General features: G+C 42.7%; 1 protein-coding gene across 35 annotated transcripts in view; it reads right to left on the minus strand.

The window, feature by feature from the left end:
- LOC119967772 (regulating synaptic membrane exocytosis protein 1-like) overlaps window positions 1–22,190 on the minus strand; it is a 1,070,524-nt gene that overhangs the window by 397,693 nt on the left and 650,641 nt on the right. For 33 of the 35 annotated variants that reach the window (XM_038800731.1, XM_038800737.1, XM_038800741.1 and 30 more), the window contains 3 exons: window positions 19,785–19,956; window positions 14,263–14,416; window positions 8,157–8,228 (listed from right to left, as the gene is read on the minus strand). In XM_038800731.1, coding sequence (XP_038656659.1) covers window positions 8,157–8,228; window positions 14,263–14,416; window positions 19,785–19,956 — 398 coding nt within the window. The remainder of the gene's footprint in view (window positions 1–8,156; window positions 8,229–14,262; window positions 14,417–19,784; window positions 19,957–22,190) is intronic. The other 2 variants (XM_038800734.1, XM_038800751.1) reach the window with 1 other exon arrangement.

Genomic DNA, 22,190 nt, shown 5'->3' on the forward strand with positions numbered 1-22,190 from the left:
GGTGCTCTTTCCGAGGGCCGGTGCAGACCTGATGGGCCGAATGGCCTCCTGCACTGTAAATTCTATGATCTGAAAACTAGGAATATTGAGCTGCCATTCATGTCCTCTTTAAGCCATGTTTCTGTAATAGCTCTGATATCTGTGCCCTCAGCTCGTCTGCTTCATTTGCTTCACTCCTTGCTTTGAGAACTGCCTTGTGCCCTTTTTTAGTTCGAATTGTTGTTTCCAAGGTCTTCTACACTCATTGGCCAACCTTGTGCTTTCCATTTGAAAAATCAGTCCTTATGTAACAAAGCTTGTTTTCATTGTGGCAAAGAGAAGATTTGGAGGTTTTGGAATGAAAAAGGAAATGGATAAAGTTGATCCAAGCGAGTTGCTCGGTATGTCGAAGGCTTGCAGCACAAGTCATAAGCAGCACAGGTCTGACAAACGTATAAACTTAGAGTTAAAATTTCCGGCTGGTTTTATTCGAAAATAAATCAACTACCATTGGTTAAAAATATCGGGAATAAGAAAATCTCTGCTAATATACTGACACAAATTACGAATAAGTAATTAAGAAAAGACACCGAGTCAGATTGCATGTCTGAGTTCAAAAGTATTTCAATGGTTTTCTAGAGATTAAAAGAATAAGGATATGGTTAGAAGTTAGGACTTGCTTGTCGGTACATTTCATCCCTTTTTAATGCAGGGTGCAGACCCTATCCATAATCTTTTATCTGATGAACCTTAATTGGCATTGCTGTTACACAGTGAGGTGACGATCGCAGTCAAAGTTGCACTGCAGTTGCAGAGAAACAGCACCTGCTGTTGTCCACCTACCAATGATGACCTATCAAACAGTCCAGAGAATGGCATGGCAGGATGAAATGGAACAAAATCCTTCATATTTGAATTAAGGATAAAAAGAAACAGACAGCGAGAAACAATTTATATTTGAGTAATCTTCGTGTTCTTCAATCCAAAGCTCATGACTTTATATTGTATGTAATTTTTGAATTGTAGTTAAGTATCAAGATTTTAAACTGTAACCAAATAATGTACATCCGATTGGGAATCCAAAAGTTATCCAGAAACTTTGAGACTATTGTTTAGGGTAGAGGCATACAGCTACTTTGCTTCCTCTCCTGATATGGGTGCCCACATTGTTGGGCATTATCTTCTCATTTGTGTCATGCATAGAAACATAGAAAATAGAAGCAGGAAGAGGCCAGAAGAGGTCTGGCAGATGGAATACAATGTTGACAAATCTGAGGTGATCCATTTTGGTAGGAATAACAGCAAACGGGATTATTATTTAAACGATAAAATATTAAAGCATGCCGCTGTTCAGAGAGACTTGGGTGTGCTAGTGCATGAGTCACAGAAGGTTGGTTTACAAGTGCAACAGGTGATTAAGAAGGCAAATGGAATTTTGTCCTTCATTGCTAGAGGGATGGAGTTTAAGACTAGGGAGGTCATGTTGCAATTGTATAAGGTGTTAATGCGGCCACACCTGGAGTATTGTGTTCAGTTTTGGTCTCCTTACATGAGAAAGGACGTACTGGCGCTGGAGGGTGTGCAGAGGAGATTCACTAGGTTAATCCCAGAGCTGAAGGGGTTGGATTATGAGGAGAGGTTGAGTAGACTGGGACTGTACTCGTTGGAATTTAGAAGGATGAGGGGGGATCTTATAGAAACATTTAAAATTATGAAGGGAATAGATAGGATAGATGCGGGCAGGTTGTTTCCACTGGCGGGTGACAGCAGAACTAGGGGACATAGCCTCAAAATAAGGGGAAGTAGATTTAGGACTGAGTTTAGGAGGAACTTCTTCACCCAAAGGGTTGTGAATCTATGGAATTCCTTGCCCAGTGAAGCAGTTGAGGCTCCTTCATTTCATGTGTTTAAGGTAAAGATAGATAGTTTTTTGAAAAATAAAGGGATTAAGGGTTATGGTGTTCGGGCCGGAAAGTGGAGCTGAGTCCACAAAAGATCAGCCATGATCTAATTGAATGGCGGAGCAGGCTCGAGGGGCCAGATGGCCTACTCCTGCTCCTAGTTCTTATGTTCTTATTTGGCTCTTCGAGCCTGCTTCATTGTGACCATGGTTGATCATCAAGTTCAATACCCTGATCCCGCCTTCTCCCCATACTGCTTGATCAGTTTAGCTCCAAGACCTAAATCTAATTCTTTCTTGAAATTACACAACATTTTCGCCTCAACTACATCTTGTGGCAGCAGATTCCACAGAATTCTGGGTGAAGAAATTATTGCGTAAATGATTGAATGATTGAATAAATTTTGTAGTAAAAGGTGAACTAATATGCAGATAGTAGTAAACATTTTGCTTAATTTACAAAACATTTCCATTGATTAAAAACTAAATCAAATTAATCATTTTCTTATTGCAAGCAATTTTTTTTACTTTGAAGGCTTTGCTCAGAACTGCTGCAAATTCAAGAAAAAACAATCCGCAAATCAGAAAGCTAATCAATCATTCTTCTTTTTGGCAGGAATTCAGCTGTTGGAGTGGGCGGAGCTACAGAGTCGAGCGGTGAGTATTTAAACTAGCTGCTTCGGGGATTCGAGTCTTTTCGGCGAGAATTCAGCTGTTGGAGTGGGTTGAGCTACAGAGTCGAGCGGTGAGTATTTAAACTAGCTGCTTCGTGGATTCGAGTCTTTTCGGCGGGAATTCAGCTGTTGGGAGTGGGCGGAGCTGTTTCGCTGCTCAAACATCGGCCACTGGGTCTTTGAGGATAAATTTGAAGAGTGACATCACAGCAAAGCAGTGACCTGATTGGCTGGTAAGGAAAGTGCTCCAATTAGCAGTAGCTGGGAGAAATTTAACTCTTCGTGTGTTCGTCAGTATTGTGATTGGTAAGTAAAATCTTTATTCCTTTCACTTATTCATTATTTGATATTATATTTGTAATCAGTTAAGGTAAATCAGTGAAGGTCTTACGAGGAAAGGCTCAGAGACTTGAGGTTGTTTTCGTTAGCGAGGAGAAGGCTGAGAGGTGACTTAATAGAGACACACAAGATAGTCAAAGGGTTAGATAGGGTGGACAGTGAGAGTCTTTTTCCTCAGATGGTGATGACCAACACAAGGGGACATAGCTTTAAATTGAGGGGTGGTAGATATAGGACATATGTCAGAGGCAGTTTCTTTGCTCAGATAGTAGTAGGGGTGTGGAACACCCTGCCTGCAACAGTAGTAGACTCGCCAACTTTAAGGGCATTTAAGTGGTCACTGGATAGACATATGGGTGAAAATGGAATAGTGTAGGTCAGATAGGCTTCAGATGGTTTCACAGGTCGGCGCAACATCAAGGGCCGAAGGGCCCGTACTGTGCTGTAATGTTCTATGTAAAGTGTAAAAATGGCAGGAGATCCCAGACCCGTGTTATGCTCCTCGTGCTCAATGTGGGAGTTCAGGGATGCGGCCGATCCCCTGACTCCTTCATGTGCGGGAAGTGTGTCCAGCTGCAGCTCCTGTTAGACCGCATGACGGCTCTGGAGCTGCGGATGGACTCACTTTGGAGCATCCGTGATGCTGAGGAGGTAGTGGATAGCACGTTCAGTGGGTTGATCACACCGCAGATTAGGATTGGTGAGGGAGACAGGTAATGGGTGACCAAAAGGCAGAGAAAGAGCAGGAAGGCAGTGCAGGTGTCCCCTGCGGTCATCTCCCTCCAAAACAGGTATACCGGTTTGGATACTCTTGGGGGAGATGACTCACCAGGGGAAGGCAGTAGTAGCCAGTTTCATGACACCGTGGCTGACTCTGCTGCACGGAAGGGCGGGAAAAAGACTGGCAGAGCTATGGTCATAGGGGATTCAATCGTAAGTGGAGTAGACAGGCATTTCTGTGGTCGAAAACGAGACTCCCAAATGGTATGTTGCCTCTCGGGTGCATGGGTCAGGGATGTCTCAGATCAGCTGCAGGACATCCTGAAGGGGGAGGGTGAACAGCTAGTTGTCATAGTGCATATAGGCACCAACGATATATGTACTAAATGGGATGACGCCCTACAATCAGAATTTAGGGAGTTAGGAGATAAGTTAAAAAGTAGGACATCAAAGGTAGAAATCTCAGGATTGCTACCAGTGCCATGAGACAGTCAGAGTAGAAATTCAAGAATAGTCAGAATGAATACGTGGCTTGAGAGATGGTGCAGGAGGGAGGGATTCAGATTATTGGGACATTGGAACCGGTTCTGGGGGCGGTGGGACCATTACAAATCGGATGGTCGACACCTGGGCAGGACTGGAACCAATGTCCTAGGGGGTGCTTTTGCTAACACTGTTGGAGAGGTTTTAAACTAATGTGGCAGGGGGATGGGAACCAGATTAGGAAGTTAGAGGTCAGTAAAGAGGCAGCAACTAAAGCCAGTAGGGTACTAGATAATACTCATTATGACGAAGGGGAAGGGTAGACAGGGAAGAGATGATGAACGCAAAGGGATAGGTGGTCTGAGGTGCATTTGTTTTAACGTGAAAAGTGTAGCAGGTAAGGCAGATGAATTTAGGGCTTGGATTAGTACCTGGGAATATGATGTCATTGGTATTACTGAGACTTGGTTGAGAGAAGGGCAAAATTTGAAACTAAATATCCCAGGGTATAGATGCTTCAGGAGGGATAGAGAGGGAGGTAAAAGGGGTGGAGGAGTTGCATTACTGGTCAAAGGTGATATCACAGCTGTGATTAAGGAGGGCACTGTGGAGGATTCGAGCACTGAGGCAATATGGGTAGAGCTAAGAAATAGGAAGGGTGCAGTAACATTGTTGGGACTTTACTACAGGCCTCCCAAAAGCGAGTGTGAAGTAGAGGTACAAATATGTAGACAGATTATAGAAAAGTGTAGGAGCAATAGGGTGGTCGTGATGGGCGATCGTAACTTCCCCAACATTGAATTGGACTCATGTAGCGTTGGAGGCATAGATCGAGCAGAATTTGTAAACAGCATCCAGGAGATTTTTTTAGAGCAGTATGGAAATAGTCCAACTCGGGAAGGGGCCATACTGGACCTGGTATTGGGGAATGATCCCGGCCAGGTGGTTGAAGTTTCAGTCGGTGATAGCAATCACAATTCCGTAAGTTTTAGAATACTCATGGAAAAAGACGAGTGGTCCTAAAGGAAGAGTGCTAAATTGGGGAAATGCCAAGTATAACAAAATTCGGCAGGAGCTAGGGAATGTGGATTGGGAGCAGCTGTTTAAGGGTAAATCCAGATTTGAAATGTGGAAGTTTTTTAAGGAAAGGTTGATTAGAGTGCAGGACAGACACGTCCCTGTGAAAATGGGGGATAGAAGTGGCAAGATTGGGGAGGGAACCATGGATGACGGGTGGAATTGTGAGACTAGCTAAGATGAAAAAGGAAGCATACATAAGATCTTGGAGACTTAAAACTGATGAAGCTTTGGAGGAATATCGGGAAAGTATGACAAATCTCAAACGCGCAATGAAGAGGGCTAAAAGTGGTCATGAAATATCTTTGGCTAACAGGGTTAAGGAAAATCCCAAAGCCTTTTATTCGTATATAAGGAGCAAGAGGGTAACTAGAGAAAGAATTGGCCCACTCAAAGGCAAAAGAGGGAATTTATGCGTGGTGTCAGAGGAAATGGGTGAGATTCTTAATGAGTACTTTGCATCGGTATTCACCAAGTAGAGGGGCATGACGGGTGTTGAGCTTAGGGATTGATGTTTAAATACTCTAGGTCAAGTTGGCATAAGGAAGGGGGAGGTTTTGCGTATTCTAAAAGGTATTAAGATGGACCTTTCCAAGGTTTCTGAGGGAAGTGAGGGACGAAATAGCTGGGGCCTTGACAGATATCTTTGCAGCATCCTTGATCACGGGTGAGGTCCCGGAGGACTGGAGAATTGCTAATGTTGTCCCTTTGTTTAAGAAGGGTAGCAGAGATAATCCAGGGAATTATCGACCTGTGAGCTTGACGTCAGTGGTAGGCAAACTGTTGGAGAAGATACTGAGGGATAGGATCAATTCACATTTGGAAGAAAATAGACATATCAGTGATAGGCAGCATGGTTTTGTGCAGGGAAGTCTTACAAACCTAAGTCATGTCTTACAAACCTAATAGAATTCTTTGAGGAAGTGACAAAGTTGATTGATGAGGGAAGGGCTGTAGATGTCATATACATGGACTTCAGTAAGGCGTTTGATAAGGTTTCCCATGGCAGGTTGATGGAAAAAGTGAAGTTGCATGGGGTTCAGAGTGTACTAGCTAGATGGATAAAGAACTGGCTGGGCAACAGGAGACAGAGAGTAGTGGTGGAATGGAGTGTCTCAAAATGGAGAAGGGTGACTAGTGGTGTTCCACAGGGATCCGTGATCGGACCACTGTTGTTTGTGATATACATAAAGATCTGGATGAAGGTATAGGTGGTCTGATTAGCAAGTTTGCAGATGATACTAAGATTGATGGAGTTGCAGATAGCGAGGGGGACTGTCAGAGAATACAGCAAAATATAGATAGATTGGAGAGTTGGGCAGAGAAATGGCAGATGGAGTTCAATCCAGGCAAATACGAGGTGATGCATTTTGGAAGATCCAATTCAAGAGCGGACTATATGGTCAATGGAAGACTCCTGGGGAAAATTGATGTACAGAGAGATCTGGTTCAGGTCCATTGTACCCTGAAGGTGGCAACGCAGGTTGATAGAGTGGGCAAGAAGGCATACAGCATGCTTGCCTTCATCGGACGGGGTATTGAGTACAAGAGTTGGTAGGTCATGTCACAGTTGTTTAGGACTTTGGTTCGACCACATTTGGAATACTGGGTGCAGTTCTGGTCGCCACGTTGCCCGAAGGATGTGGATGCTTTGGAGAGGGTACAGAGGAGGTTCACCAGGATGTTGCCTGGTATGGAGGGTGCTGGCTATGAAGAAAGCTTGAGTAGATTAGGATTGTTTTCATTGGAAAGACAGAGGTTGAGGGGGGACCTGATTGAGGTCTAAAAAATTATGAGGGGTATGGACAGGGTGGGTAGCAACAAGTTTTTTCCAAGAGTGGAGGTGTCAATTACAAGGGGTCACGATTTCAAGGTGAGAGGGGGAAAGTTTAAGGGAGATTAGCGTGGAAAGTTCTTTACGCAGAGGGTGGTGGGTGCCTGGAATGCATTGCCGGCGGAGGTGGTAGAGGCGAGCACGATAGCATCATTTAAGATGTATCTAGACAGATACATGAATGGGGAATGGGCAGGGAGCAGAGGGATACAGATCCTTAGAAAATAGGCAACAGTTTTAGATAGAGGATCTGGATCGGCCCAGGCTGGGAGGGCCGAAGGGCCTGTTCCTGTGCTGTAATTTTCTTTGTTCTTTCAGAACTTCTTTAACAAGATCAATTTAGCTGCATGTCCCAAACTAAGTTATTCTAGATCATTGTGTTCAGAGGAATTTTGACTTTGTGAGGTCATTTTGCAATGGAACCTCATAGGGTGGGAGTGTAAATCACAACATCTGTGCCCCATATCCAAACATGTCCTTGTCTAGCAAGCTGCCACATCTCAAGCACAGCCTTGCAAACTTACTGCCAAATTCCATGTGATGACCTATATGTCTACAAAGAACAAAAGAACCCGAGTTGCTTCTTGCACATAAATCTCAATAACAGAAAAAACAATGGATAATTTTTGCATAGTTCACATGTGAGTTTGTTAAGCGACTGTGTTAAAACAGTTTTGAAACAGTTTAGCTGAATTTCCTTCAGAATCTACCTGCACCATATACAGATGGTGTCAATTCAATATATATATTCTTACAATAATCCCAGCTGATCATAAAATCCTGAACCAAGATATTTCATGCGTTGTTTTGCTTTGACATATTGTAATCCAAAATACAAACCTCAAATGTGTTTAGCAAAATTATGCATCATGCATAAATTGTGCACCTTTAAATAGGGTTTTAAACAGTGAAACAAACTTCATCTTCAAAGTGTCAGATACATTTTGAATAGGTATGATTTAGAGAATAAATGTAATTGCTATTAACTATCGATCAATCAAGTTGTGCCTTAGTATACAGCTCATTTTAATATTTGTGATAGCGGGCAGATTGGAAATGTATCTGACATCCTGCTAGAGCCCCATACTAAAAGCAATTTCTAAATGCGAATAGCATTCATAGATTAGGGTATGTTCCGCCACCCACCCACCTGACAAGACCACTCCAATACCATCATCAACATCATAATCTGAGAAGTCACTATCACTGATTCGGTGAGATCCTAGGTAATGATGGAACAAACAGACAAAAGCAGCTATGCGTGTGGGCTCATTAACACTTGTGGTAAAATCTTCAATCAGAAATATTTTATTTATAACATATAATGAGCCAGAGAACAAGCAACCTAGAAAATTAAAATTGGTGAGTGAATCTATATTTTTTAATCGACACAGTTTTAATTGTCTTCTCTGCAAAAAAGAAAGGGTAGATCAGTTTATACAAGCTATTAACTAATGTTTGTCTGGAGTGACGAGCCATTAACTAATGTCAGACATGACCTCAAGGGGAGGTCCTGTCTGAAAAATCTGTTAGAATTCTTTGAGGAGGTAACAAGGAAGCTAGACAAAGGAGAACCAGTGGACGTGATTTATTTAGATTCCCAGAAGGCCTTTGACAAGGTTCTGCATAGGAGACTGGTACATAAGTTAAGAGACCAGGGTGTTAAGGGTAATATCCGGGCATGGATAGAGGATTGGCTGACTGGCAGAAATGGGGATAAAGGGGTCTTTTTCAGGATGGCTGCCGGTGACTAGTGGTGTGCTTCAGGGGTCTGTGCTGGGACCACGACTTTTTACAATATACATTAATGATGTGGAAGAAGGATTTGAAGGCACCGTTGCTAAGTTTGCAGATGATACAAAGATCTGTAGGACAGGTAGTATTGAGGAAGCAAGCAGGCTGTAGAAGGACTTGGACAGGCTAAGGGAATGGGCAAAGAAGTGGCAGGTGGAATAGAACTTAGAAAAGTGTGAGGTTATGTATTTTGAACATAGAACATACAGTGCAGAAGGAGGCCATTCAGCCCATCAAGTCTGCACTGACCCACTTAGGCCCTCACTTCCGCCCTATCCCCATAACCCAATAACCCCTCCTTACCGTTTTGGGCACTAGGGGCAATTTAGCATGGCCAATTCACCTAACCTGCACGTCTTTGGACTATGGGAGGAAACCAGAGCACCCGAAGGAAACCCATGCAGACACGGGGAGAATGTGCAGACTCCGCACAGACAGTGACCGAGCGGGGAATCGACCCTGGGACCCTGGCGCTGTGAAGCCACAGTGCTAGCCACTTGTGCTACCGTGCTGCTCAACATTAGTTAATGACATTGGATGAAGGAATTAAGGCATAGACTATTTTCTAAATGGGGAATGCTTAGGAAATCAGAAGCACAAAGGGACTTGGGAGTCCTTCTTCAAGATTCTCTTCAGGTTAATGTGCAGGTTCAGTCAGCAGTTAGGAAGGCAAATGCAATGTTAGCATTCATGTCAAGAGGGCTAGAATACAAGATCAGGCTTCTGAGTCTACTTCTGAGGCAATATAGACTCTGGTCAGACCCCATTTGGAGTATTGTGAGCAATTCTGGGCTGCTTATCTAAGGAAGGATATGCTTTGGAAAGGGTCCAGAGGAGATTCTCAAGAACAATCCCTGGAATTAAGAACTTGTCGTATGAGGAACGATTGAGGACTCTGGGTCTGTACTCGTTGGAGTTCAGAAGGATGAGGGGGGATCTTATTGAAACTTACAGGATACTGCAAGGCCTAAATAGAGTGGACAAGGACAGCATGTTTCCACTGTAGGAAAAACTGGAACCAGAGAGCACAATCTCAGACTAAAGGGACAATCCTTTAAAACAGATTAGGAGAACATCTTCAGCCAGAGGGTGGTGAATCTGTGGAATTCTTTGCCGCAGAAAGCTGTGGAGACCAAATCACTGAGTGTCTTTAAAACAGAGATAGATAAGTTCTTGATTAAAAGGGCATCAGGGGTTATGGGGAGAAGGCAGGAGAGTGGAGATGATAAAAATATCAGCCATGATTGAATGGCGGAGCAGACACGATGGGGTGAGTGGCCTAATTCTGCTCCTATGTCTGATGGTCTTATGGTTCATACGGAGTGGGAGAGCCATTAACTAATGTTTGTAAGGAACGGACGAGCCATTAACTAATGTTTATACGGAGTGGACGAGTAATTAACTAATGTTTATATAGAGCGGACAAGCCATTAACTAATGTTTATACGGAGCGAACGAGCCATTAACTGATGTTTACACAGAGCGGACAAACCATTAACTAATGTTTGTACAAACGGAAATGTCATTAACTAATGTATATTCGGTTTGGGCATTATTAATTAATGTTTATATGGAATGGATAGTAGAAAACCCATTAACTAATCAAGTATTTTCTTTTAGTTTCCTAAAAACAAGAATTAAACTACGATGAATGTAAGAAATTGTTATCTATTATATTTTATATTTGTGGCAGTAATATTATTAAAAACCCTGGTTTAAAATACATACAAGCCATTGTATCCACTAAAACTGTAATTAAGGTGTTGGAAAAGTTAGGGAATAATTGATTCTAACCATTTACTTTTTACATAGAGTTGGCTAATGGAATATTGTTTATAGAAAGGAGGGCCCTGGGGCCCGGATAATTTATGAGGGAGTGGCATTTAGTCGTAGCTGTGGGTCACGGGACGTCTTCGTGGGATACAGACGATGGAGTTAATTGGAGGAGCCAGGTCTGTCTGTAGTTTTTGGCAGTTTTGTCATAGGATTTGAGTCTGACAAGACAGAAGGATTTTCTGGTTGTTCGTGAAAAGTTCTCTCTCCAAAGGTCTGCACAGGGCAAGTAACCCCGATTGCCAACTTTATTTATGAGTTGATTTTGAATTGTATTCAATGGCTTAGTTGGAATATATATAGTGGCTGGTGTAGATCTTAGAACTTACTTAGAACTTAGAACAGTACAGTACAGATGGTGAGTTAAAGTTTTTCTTTTTACGTAAAAACTGTTTAACTGTTAATTGTAAAGCTATGCCTGATGCTAATGTGGTCAATTCTGTGTTCAAATTAAAGTTTCTTTTAACATAAGTTTCCTTTTCTCACAGATTTACAAATTGCAAACTGTTTGGAGTTTCTCGTCCAGTATCCTACCACAAATTGGGGTCAGGTCCGATATCCTGATACTATGAGCATAATAAACAAATTACATAAACACCACAGATGGTGTGGAGCCTAATACTCTGGGAGTGGACATTGGGATGTTATACCTGCACATCTCATGATATTCCATCTGAAAAATGTGGAGAACATATACAGAAATTCTGACTATGTGGTTGCAGCAAGCAAGGCTCTGTGGCAGGGGAACACATATGTTAAATGTATCCAAACATCTTTAATATCATTTGATTTTTGTATTGGTTCCAAGTGACTGATGGTTAACAAGTCTGGTCTACAACAGGCTGACATTGGCACTAAATGTGTCAAATCAAACATGGTTATGCCGTCAGATCAAATTCTGAAGTTGGATTTCCTTTTTGTTTTGATTGAACCACCATTATAATTTTTATAGTGCTTATAATTCCACAGCAGCTTGACTGAATAGTTAAGTTGATTAATGCCTTGAAGTAAATTCCTGTATTTTTTTAATTAAGTACAATTGTGGCGTTTTCATCGAGTTTGAGATCAGCCTCTGTCACCCATGTGAAAACAAACATGTCAGAAAGCACACAACTAGTCAGGCAATGGTGGAAAGAAGGGAGGTTAATGCTTTTGTAGGTGACTTTTGTATATTAATCTTCTATTCTTTCAGTTGCTGCCTGATTGTGCTGTGCATTTTTAGTACCTCTAGATTTTGATTTTGTTTTTCCCCAGAGACGAGGGGAATCGTTCCTTGGTTTGTCGCTCATGGTGCAACTGCAAATGGACTCTTTTTCCCGTACCAGCCTCCCCGAACAGGCGCTGGAATGTGGCGACTAGGGGCTTTTCACAGTAACTTAATTGAAGCCTACTCGTGACAATAAGCGATTTTCATTTTCATTTATACACATAGCTACAATTTTGATGCAAATAAAGGATCTTCTCCTCTGTATTTCTTATAATTTGTGCAATCCTTCATTGTAAACCTTGGATACTGACAAGCATAAACTCCAGACAAGCTGGCTCTCGGCAGACTCACTCACACCCAGTAGCATAGAATGGGGATGTATTTCTGCCGTAATATGCTGGCAAATAAATTTCAGTATTGATATGGTCACACAATTTGCCACATCAGCATTTCAGTTCAAATTGTGTAGTGCATTGTGAATCTCTATTTTTCAAATCCGAGCTTTAAAGATATAGCTACCTTAAACAAAAATATTTATTTTGTATTACAGCCTGGGTTATGTTAACAGGTGAAGTTAACAGCTCTGACATGCCAAAGATTAATGTGTATAAAATGGTCTGATGATCTTAAAAAAGACAAGCTACATGTCCCAGAAACTTTCATCCACAGTCTTCATGAAGATGGGGGCTGAAATCAGAATGAGATGAATTTTTTAATAAACTACTTCCATTTCTGAGGAGTGGAAAGTAGCCATACTTTTTAAGCAGAGGGCAGTGAGAGTCCGGAATATTTATACAGAGGGCAGTGGGAGTCTGGAATATTTACACAGGGGGCAGTGGGAGTCTGGAATATTTATACAGAAGGCAGTGGGAGTCTGGAATATTTATAGAGAGGGCAGTGGGAGTCTGGAATATTTATAGAGGGGGCAGTGAGAGTCCGGAATATTTACACAGGGGGCAGTGGGAGTCTGGAATATTTATAGAGAGGGCAGTGGGAATCTGGAATATTTATACAGAGGGCAGTGAGAGTCCGGAATATTTATACAGAGGGCAGTGGGAGTCTGGAATATTTATACAGAGGGCAGTGGGAGTCTGGAATATTTATACAGAGGGCAGTGGGAGTCTGGAATATTTATACAGAGGGCAGTGGGAGTCTGGAATATTTATACAGAGGGCAGTGGGAGTCTAGGATATTTATACAGAGGGCAGTGGGAGTCTGGGATATTTATACAGGGGGCAGTGGGAGTCTGGAATATTTATACAGGGGGCAGTGGGAGTCTGGAATATTTATACGGAGGGCAGTGGGAGTCTGGAATATTTATACGGAGGGCAGTGGGAGTCTGGAATATTTATACAGAGGGCAGTGGGAGTCTGGAATTTGCTGCCCGAGTTGGTGGTGGAGGCAGAGACCCTAAACTCTTTTAAAAAGTACCTGGATCTGCACCTTAAGTGCTTGGAGCTACAGGTTTCTGGACTGGGTGCAGAAAGGGTGCATTAGAAAGGGATCTGGGTGCCCTGAGGCTGGCCTGGACAAGATTGGCCTAATGGCTGTGCTGTAACATTCCTATGATTCGAATGCCTTTAGTATAAAATGGGTAATTGGAAAGCATGCAGACGCAGGTTGAAGCATCGTGACTTATTGGATAAAGCTTAGATTAGTTATCAGATATTCAGGAAAGTGTTAACTAACTGGCTGGATCCCTTTCACATGGTCAGCAAGCAGGTTGACATATGCTTGGATTTTCCAAAAATCAAGATGATTCGAAATGGGCAATTAAAGCAAAAAGTTAAGAAAATAAACATATGGCATTAAGGGGCTTTAACACATTGACAATTGTACTTATTAGTTCAATATATGACATATACATTTATTAACTGCTTGACATTAGTCCTCCCAAGTTAAAAACGGGTATTTAATTGCTTTATAAAATAACAAACACAATTTAAGTAGTAAGGTAGGTTCTGAAATCACACCATTGAACATGAACTCAACATTCGTCTGAAAGTATTCACTCTGTTCCTTAACGGAACTTTTACCCAATTATTTTAATTAGGTTAGAACCACTGTTAAAATAGTTAAGAGAAGAACTGCAGATGAACATAGGAAGTGTGAGCATATGAAGAGTTAACCAGTTGTATAACTTTAAGGGTTAAATGTCTTCTCTTGTGCCTCCGAAGTTAACAGTTCTTCCAACATTGCAAATTAATAAAAACAATATTCCTGATTAGGAAAGAGAAAGCCTCATTTTGAGCACATTCTATTGATAAAATATAAATTACATTCTATTTTATACAGTAATTTCAACCATACGTTACAATCAACTTATTCCACAATCAATAAATGAATGGCTATCTGTTATGTTGTGGATTTACTTCAGAATGTAGCCTGGTAGCTGAAAAAACAAAAATGATCAATAACCTACTTTGTAGTCTTTTACTGGGACTTTCTCCATGAACATGTCGCCGTGGCATGTAGGGTGATGGCTGTGGCAGAGGTAGTGATGATACATCATGTGTCTGAAGTTTGTACCAGTGTGGTTCATCATCAAGCAATGCCGTCTCCAGCTCTATAAGGATCTGCAAAAGTACAACAATGTCATCTACACCAGCATAAAATGCTGCAGATAAACAACTGGCGGGAATCTGGGGAAACATCTGATTCGGAGTGTGATGGAGGATAAGATGCAAGAATATCAATGAAACTAAAAGTAGATATCAATTTCATTGTTGGTCGCCTGATAGCTCACAAAACTATTACCAAAAGGTTACTTAGCCCTTTACCGCACATGTTGTCATGGTGTATGGGTGAAGGCCAGCACAGCTGGCCATGGTCAAGTTCCCAAGGTGTTGGCAAGAAAGACCACATGAGGATATAGAATTTCATAGAATTTACAGTGCAGAAGGCCATTCAGCCATCGAGTCTGCACCGGCTCCTGGAAAGAGCACCCCAACCAAGATCAACACCTCCACCCCATCCCCATATCCCAGTAACCCCACCCAACACCAAGGGCAATTTTTGACACTAAGGGCAATTTATCATGTCCAATCCACCTAACCTTTGGGTAATTTATATCCTTGTTTGAAGAAATAATAACATTTAATACAACTATCTTGATCATACAAACATCCTCCCTGCCTCTGGTATCCACTGTTTAAGTTTCGTTCTAAGACTAGACCACAAAACCGGAGGCCAACACTCCAGTGCAGGACTGAGGGAATACTGCACTGTTAGAGATGCTGTCTGTTAAATGCAGGTTGGCCAAATGCCGTGGATCTTCCTGGTCTGTCCTGTAATTTGACTTTCTACCCTGTATCCTAGGTCAGGCCCTCTCGGGGCACGTTCTATAGAACATAGAACATAGAACACTACAGCGCAGTACGGGCCCTTCGGCCCTCGATGTTGCGCCGACCTGTGAAACCATCTGAAGCCTATCTGACCTACACTATTCCATTTTCATCCATATGTCTATCCAGTGACCACTTAAATACCCTTAAAGTTGGCGGGTCTACTACTATTGCAGGCAGGGCGTTCCACACCCCTACTACTCTCTGAGTAAAGAAACTGCCTCTGACATCTGTCCTATATCTCTCACCCCTCAATTTAAAGCTATGTCCCCTCGTGTTGGTCATCACCATCCGAGGAAAAAGACTCTCACTGTCCACCCTATCTAACCCTCTGACTATCTTATATGTCTCTATTAAGTCACCTCTCAGCCTTCTCCTCTCTAACGAAAACAACCTCAATTCCCTGAGCCTTTCCTCGTAAGACCTTCCCTCCATACCAGGCAACATCCTAGTAAATCTCCTCTGAACCCTTTCCAAAGCTTCCACATCCTTCCTATAATGTGGTGACCAGAACTGCACGCAGTACTCCAGGTGTGGCCGCACCAGAGTTATGTACAGCTGCAGCATGACCTTGTGGTTCCGAAACTCAATCCCCCTGCTTATAAAGGCTAGCACACCATATGCCTTCTTAACAGCCCTATTAACCTGGGTGGCAACTTTCAGGGATTTATGTACCTGGATGCCGAGATCTCTCTGTTCATCTACACTACCAAGAATCTTGCCATTAGCCCAGTACTCTGCATTCCTGTTACTCCTTCCAAAGTGAACCACCTCACACTTTTCCGCATTAAACTCCATCTGCCACCTCTCAGCCCAGCTCTGCAGCTTATCTATCTCCAGACTTTACCTATATTTACATTTTCTGCATCTATACATCCCCACTCTGCTGCTGCACATATACAGACTTTAGCCCACACAGCCAAGATGCACCAAGGAAGCAGTGGCCAGCATTCTCCTCAGAGTTGTTCAGATTTAACAGATAAGTGGTTTGGGTCTGGGACTGTCCAGTGGGTGTCCGGGATAGGTGCAGTCCCAAAAGTGGAGGTCAAGGTGAGCTTGCAGTTTCATTCACAAGGCCAAGACATGATTCCACCCACCCCTTCCCATGTGCACCCATGGTGGTGCCAGCCCCCGATCTGCCCATGCTCCAATGATCACTTTGGACTTTCTTTCAAACAAAGCTTCCTCTCTGATGCCTTCACCAAGGATGTGCATCCAGTATTTCAGCATTCCTCTGCCCTGAAACACTACATGTATTGAAGCATTCACATCATTTCTTAGATACCCAGCCACGCCAACAGAATACCAGTGCTTCACAGGCTGTATTATGATTTCACTACTTCCTGTTATTTAGCTTCTGGAGCTTGCGTTCTGCATACCTGCATTGTCTTGCCTGCACTGGCAGCTTCTGTTGAAAGCTTCTTGCTTACCTGGTTCCAGACAAAATCAAATACTCTGCTTTTCAGTGTGGGCCTCTGCTTGCCTTTTACAAAAGCCTGTAATTGCTTTTACATCCTAAAAGCTCAATTTCAATTTAAAGTGAAACGCAAAAAAAAAAACGACATGCAGACACGTTTGTTTAATATGAAGTAAAATGAAATTTCCAACCTTTTAAACAGCAAACACAGAAATACAAATTAAGCTTAAACTTAATCGTGTATTTCGTTCCCATTATAATGATGTGGAGTTGCCGGCGTTGGACTGGGGTGAGCACAGTAAGAAGTCTTACCACACCAGGTTAAAGTCCAACAGGTTTGTTTCAAACACTAGCTTTCGGAGCACTCATTTACCTGAGGAAGGAGCAGTGCTCCGAAAGCTAGTGTTTGAAACAAAACATGTTGGACTTTAACCTGGTTTTGCAAGAGTTCTTACAATAAATATATAAATTGTTTAAACTCTCTCTATCGCCTAACAAGTGATCCTTAATGTTTTTGCCCAGCGTTAGCCATGCTGGTCAAATGAGATGTTATATCAATGGAAGTGGAGGTAAAAGGTCCCATCATACAGTTTCAGACAAAAACAGGAGTATTGTACCTGGTGTCCTGGACAATATTCATCCCTTAGCAACATCATCAAAACAACTTTAAGGGTAAGTATCACAGTTTGCTGTTCATAAATTGGCTGCTGTGTTTACTGCATCATAACAGTAGTTGCATTTCAACCAATACTTCATTGGCTCTAAAGCACTTTGTGATGTTCGGATGTCATGGAAGGCATCATATGATTACAGTATCCCTTTATTTTTCTTTGTTTGCAAACGATTGACAGGTATATTCCCCTTCTGCCAATAATTAGGGGCAGCAGGGTAGCATGGTGGTTAGCATAAATGCTTCACAGCTCCAGGTTCCCAGGTTCGATTCCCGGCTGGGTCACTGTCTGTGTGGAGTCTGCACGTCCTCCCCCTGTGTGCGTGGGTTTCCTCCGGGTGCTCCGGTTTCCTCCCACAGTCCAAAGATGTGCGGGTTAGGTGGATTGGCCATGCTAAATTGCCCGTAGTGTCCTAATAAAAGTAAGGTTAAGGGGGGGGTTGTTGGGTTACGGGTATAGGGTGGATACGTGGGTTGAGTAGGGTGATCATGGCTCGGCACAACATTGAGGGCCGAAGGGCCTGTTCTGTGCTGTACTGTTCTATGTTCTAATTACAAAATTAATGTTCTCAGTTCAATTTTCTGTCAACATTCATAATATGGTAAATAGAAATTGTGGGATCGATTTTGTCACTTTGTTTCGCTCGAGCGAGAGTACAAAGAAGCTGGTGAATAGCGGGAATGACCAAAAGCGAGAACCGCACTGGGCGCCAAACCATATGTGATGCAACTGGTCCACTCCGGTAGGCGAAATAGGGATCTCGCCTTAGCGTGGTGAGAAACAAATAAGCACCACTTAAGTCCTATTTCCATACAATTCATGGGAACCATCCCATATCCAAATGCCTCCCGTGATCCAGCAGCCTCCCCCAGCTAGTGGTCATGCTTGTGCCAATTGGTACTCTTTTTGAAAAACGTGAACCTGGCGGATGGGCTGCTGCGGGGAGCCTAGGTGGCGAGTAGCCGGGGCACTGGGCTTGCTGCCCCATGCTTGGAGGGTGGTGGTGGGGAAACTGGGGAGCGTGTAGCCCCGATTAGAGGTGGGCTGCCATGGAGGGCTGGGTCTATTCCGGCTGTGGGGAGGGGGGCAACCGTATGCGGGTCCTCCATACCAACCTCTGGATTGTGTGTACCCATTCAAGGGGCAACCCTGGTCCCTGCCTGTCTGCCCCACCGACCACCCATAACTCTCACTGACAGCGGAGGCAATCGTGGTTAAGTGAGCACTTCAAGCATCCCGTGGGTGGGCGGGCCGACTAGCCTGTGGGGCTCCTTGCTGAGCATCCCAATCACACCTTGATGCATGGACACTGTGCTTGAACACTGCGGGAGGCAGCACTCATTGAATGTGTATTTCTATAAGAGATCAAGTACAAAAGGGGGTTTAAAAGTAATGAATGGGCTTTCATGAAGGAGAGAGTTGTTTCTATCATGAAGTCGATAACAGATATTTAAAATTTTATTTCATTTCATAGCTCCTGACGTCTGCCTCAGCAAACACTGGCCGAGCTGGCATGGAGGGTATAAAGGCAAAGACTGGTAGATGGGGAGCATGAAATGGCACTAAGTTGGCATAAATACTATGCCAAACATTTGTATTCATATATCCATATCAAAGACCGTTAATGAAGATAGTTAATAACCTCTTTGAGCTGTCATTCAAACAGTGAACCTGCAGTCCTCCACTGTGCTAATAAGTTGTGGAATAGTAAAATAAGATTATGTCAACAAACAGGACTTTTTTTTCTCCAGATATAAATAGGCATATAGTGGTTGGGGGCATGGGTTCACATGGGTTAGCATTATTGGCAGGGGATGAGGGCTTGTAAGGGCAAAGGTGTGTGAGGGGAGACTAGAGGGTCAAATAACGGCAGGGATGACATACCCAAGAACCAAAGTGGGCCTTTTAACCAACCCCTCAACAACCCCTGTTGCCAGCTCCAGTTTGTGTCCGGGGGTGGAGGGCCCAACTCTATTCCGCACCTGCCCTCCCCGAAGGAAGATCCTGCCATTCGGGGAATTTTTGTCCCAAGGCACGTGTAGCAACCTGGGAGATTTCCTGAATCTGTGCAGCCACCATGTGAATGAAATCCAACTGTGTGTGTTCAAAGTGAATTTATTTCAAAGACTAATGCTCTGATAAACTGACACTGATCTTCAATCTTTGCATAAAAGCAGCTGTAAAAAAAAGTTATTCAAAAACTAGTGTTACCACTCATCTCCGAGGACCCAGATCTGCTTTGTTGATGACAGCATCACCACACCAAAAGCCTCTGACATATTTAGCACAAAAAATGTAATAAAAGTATTTCTAACTTATCCTTGCTGTAAGATAAGCTGAAGGACACCTCCAATACCCGATTCCTGGATGAAGACCTGTCCAGGTAAATATTATGAAGCTGTCTACTAATCTGTATTCAATATTCTCCAGTCGGACAGTTTTCTGAATGCCTGACTAATGCTTGGAGTATTTTTACAGTAGAAATTGTAACATGTTAAGGTGTATTTTTTACCTCTCCAAGAAATTCACTTTCTTCTTCTTGTACTCGAGGTTGATCCCACAACGTGATTTCTAACATCCGTTCTCGAAAGTCTCTCCGATGTACATGAGAATAGACAAATGTTTGGTTCCATTTTGGCTCTGAGCTTCTCTTGATTGTTTTGGTTCTCCGTTTACTCTTGTCACTGACCAGGAAAATATACACTTCAATTACTTCACATTCCAGATGACTTCTGTTAATGAACAGTTTCTGCCTTCATTGAGTTACCAAAGTTTAAAATATAAAAACAAGTCTAAACTACAGACTGCGTTGTATTTTCTTAATTTACTAGTGTGTCAAATAAATAACTGTGGGTTAATAAAAATGCTATTATGCAAATATATAAACTGGTCTGCATTTGCAACAAGATGTCATGGAGGTCTCCAAAATGAAAGAATGTTGCTGCATCGGTGATGGAAGATTGAAACCAGTGATGGATGATTGAAACCAGTGTTACCCAGTAAAGTCATTTAGTCAGCCACCCAACTGCTGCAGGCTCCGCTTATAAACTAGCAATCTGGGGCAGCACGGTGGCGCAGTGACTAGCTCTGCTGCTTCATGGCGCCGAGGTCCCTGGTTCCATCCCGGCTCCGGGTCACTGTCTGTGTGGAGTTTGCACATTCTCCCCGTGCTTGCGTGGGCTTCGTCCCCACAACCCAACGATGCGCAGGCTAGGTGATTGGCCACGCTAAACTGCTCCTTAATTGGAAAAATGAATTGGGTACTCTAAATTTTATTTTAAAAAATGAACGAGCAATCTGGCCCTCATTCTTCTTATTTACTGCTTCATCCTTTTTAATTCTTATGGGCCTGTTGTTTTAACACTGCTGCCTCATTGTTGGTAAACATAGGGGGGAGACAATGGCATAATGGACAAGTAATCCACAGACCCAGAGTAATGCTCTGCGAGCTCTGGTGAAATTTGAATTAAAAAATGATGGAATTAGAAGTTCAATGAGGACCATGAAACCATTGGTAATTGTTGTGAAAACCCATCTAGTTCACTACTATCCTTCAGGGAAGGAAATCTGTCATCCATAACATGCCTACAGGTGACTCCAGACTCACAAAATAAATTAATGAAATATTGACTCAAAATCCAAGAGCTGTTAAGTATTAGTAATGAGACATATGGGAATGAATGGAACCCAGATGATTGTAGCTCAGTAACGCATTGCAATCTACACTAAGAATTTCAGATTATAACAGGTTATGATAAAAAAAATTGTGATTGTCTCTACTGGTGAGCAAGAAGGCTGAAAGCATTAATGGGTTCAGTAAAATTAAATAATTTGCATAAAGTACATATGGTGTGTGGAATCCTAAATGTTTTACCTATTTATTTTTCTCAAGGCCTCCTCAACCACTGGTAGCACTCTGCTTTAGTCGAAGATGCTCCATCCTTTTCTAATTTTGAATACAATCAGAGCACTTCATAATCCAGGTTGTTCAAATTCATAGAATCCCTACAATGTGCAAGGTGGCCATTCAGCCCATTGAGTCTGCACCGACCCTCCGAAAGAGCTTCAACCTCGGCCCACTCCCCAACCCATCCCCGTAACCCCTGCACATTGATCATGACCAAATCCACCTAATCTGCACATCTTTGGACTATGGGAGGCAACCGGAACACCTGGAGGAAACCCACACAGACACGGGGAAACTTGCCATCTCCACACAGTCATCCAATGCTGGAATTGAACCAGTGCTACCCACTGTGCCACCTCAGCAATACTCACATAACGTTTTGCAAGCCTTCTTTATATTATATTTTCTCACATTAGGCTGTGCCCAACTAAATCTACATTGTACCATATCTTGTATTTAGCATAAAATCACAGAAAAATCACTGAAGTAATAATGGAATTATATAAAACACTGGTGAGGCCACAGCTGGAGTTTTGAGTAAAGTTCTGGTCACTACATAACAGAAAGGACACAATTGTTCTGGAGAAAGTACAGAGGAGATTGAGCAGAGTGTTGCCAGGGCTTAAAAATTGCAGCTGTGAGGGGAGATTGAATTAATTCAGGAGGTTTTCCACAGAACAGAGGAGACCAAGAGGTGGCATAATTGGTGTACAAAATTATGAAGGGCCCAGATAGGGTAGGCAGGAAAAACGTATTTCCCCTGGTCCAAGGGGTCAATTAGCTTTAAGGTGATTGGTAGAGGATTACAGAGGACAAGGGCATTGTGTGTCTGGAATTCACTGGCTGAATTGGTGGTTGAGGCTGAAATGCTCAACTCATTTAAAAAGGTTCCTGGATCTGCATCTGACATGCTGAAACCTCCAATGTTACAGATCAGGTGTTTGAAAGTGAGATTAAAATGAAATGAAATGAAAATTGCTTATTGTCACGAGTAGGCTTCAATGAAGTGAC

Source organism: Scyliorhinus canicula, chromosome 6 (assembly GCF_902713615.1).
Source record: "Scyliorhinus canicula chromosome 6, sScyCan1.1, whole genome shotgun sequence".
Lineage (NCBI taxonomy): Eukaryota > Metazoa > Chordata > Chondrichthyes > Carcharhiniformes > Scyliorhinidae > Scyliorhinus > Scyliorhinus canicula.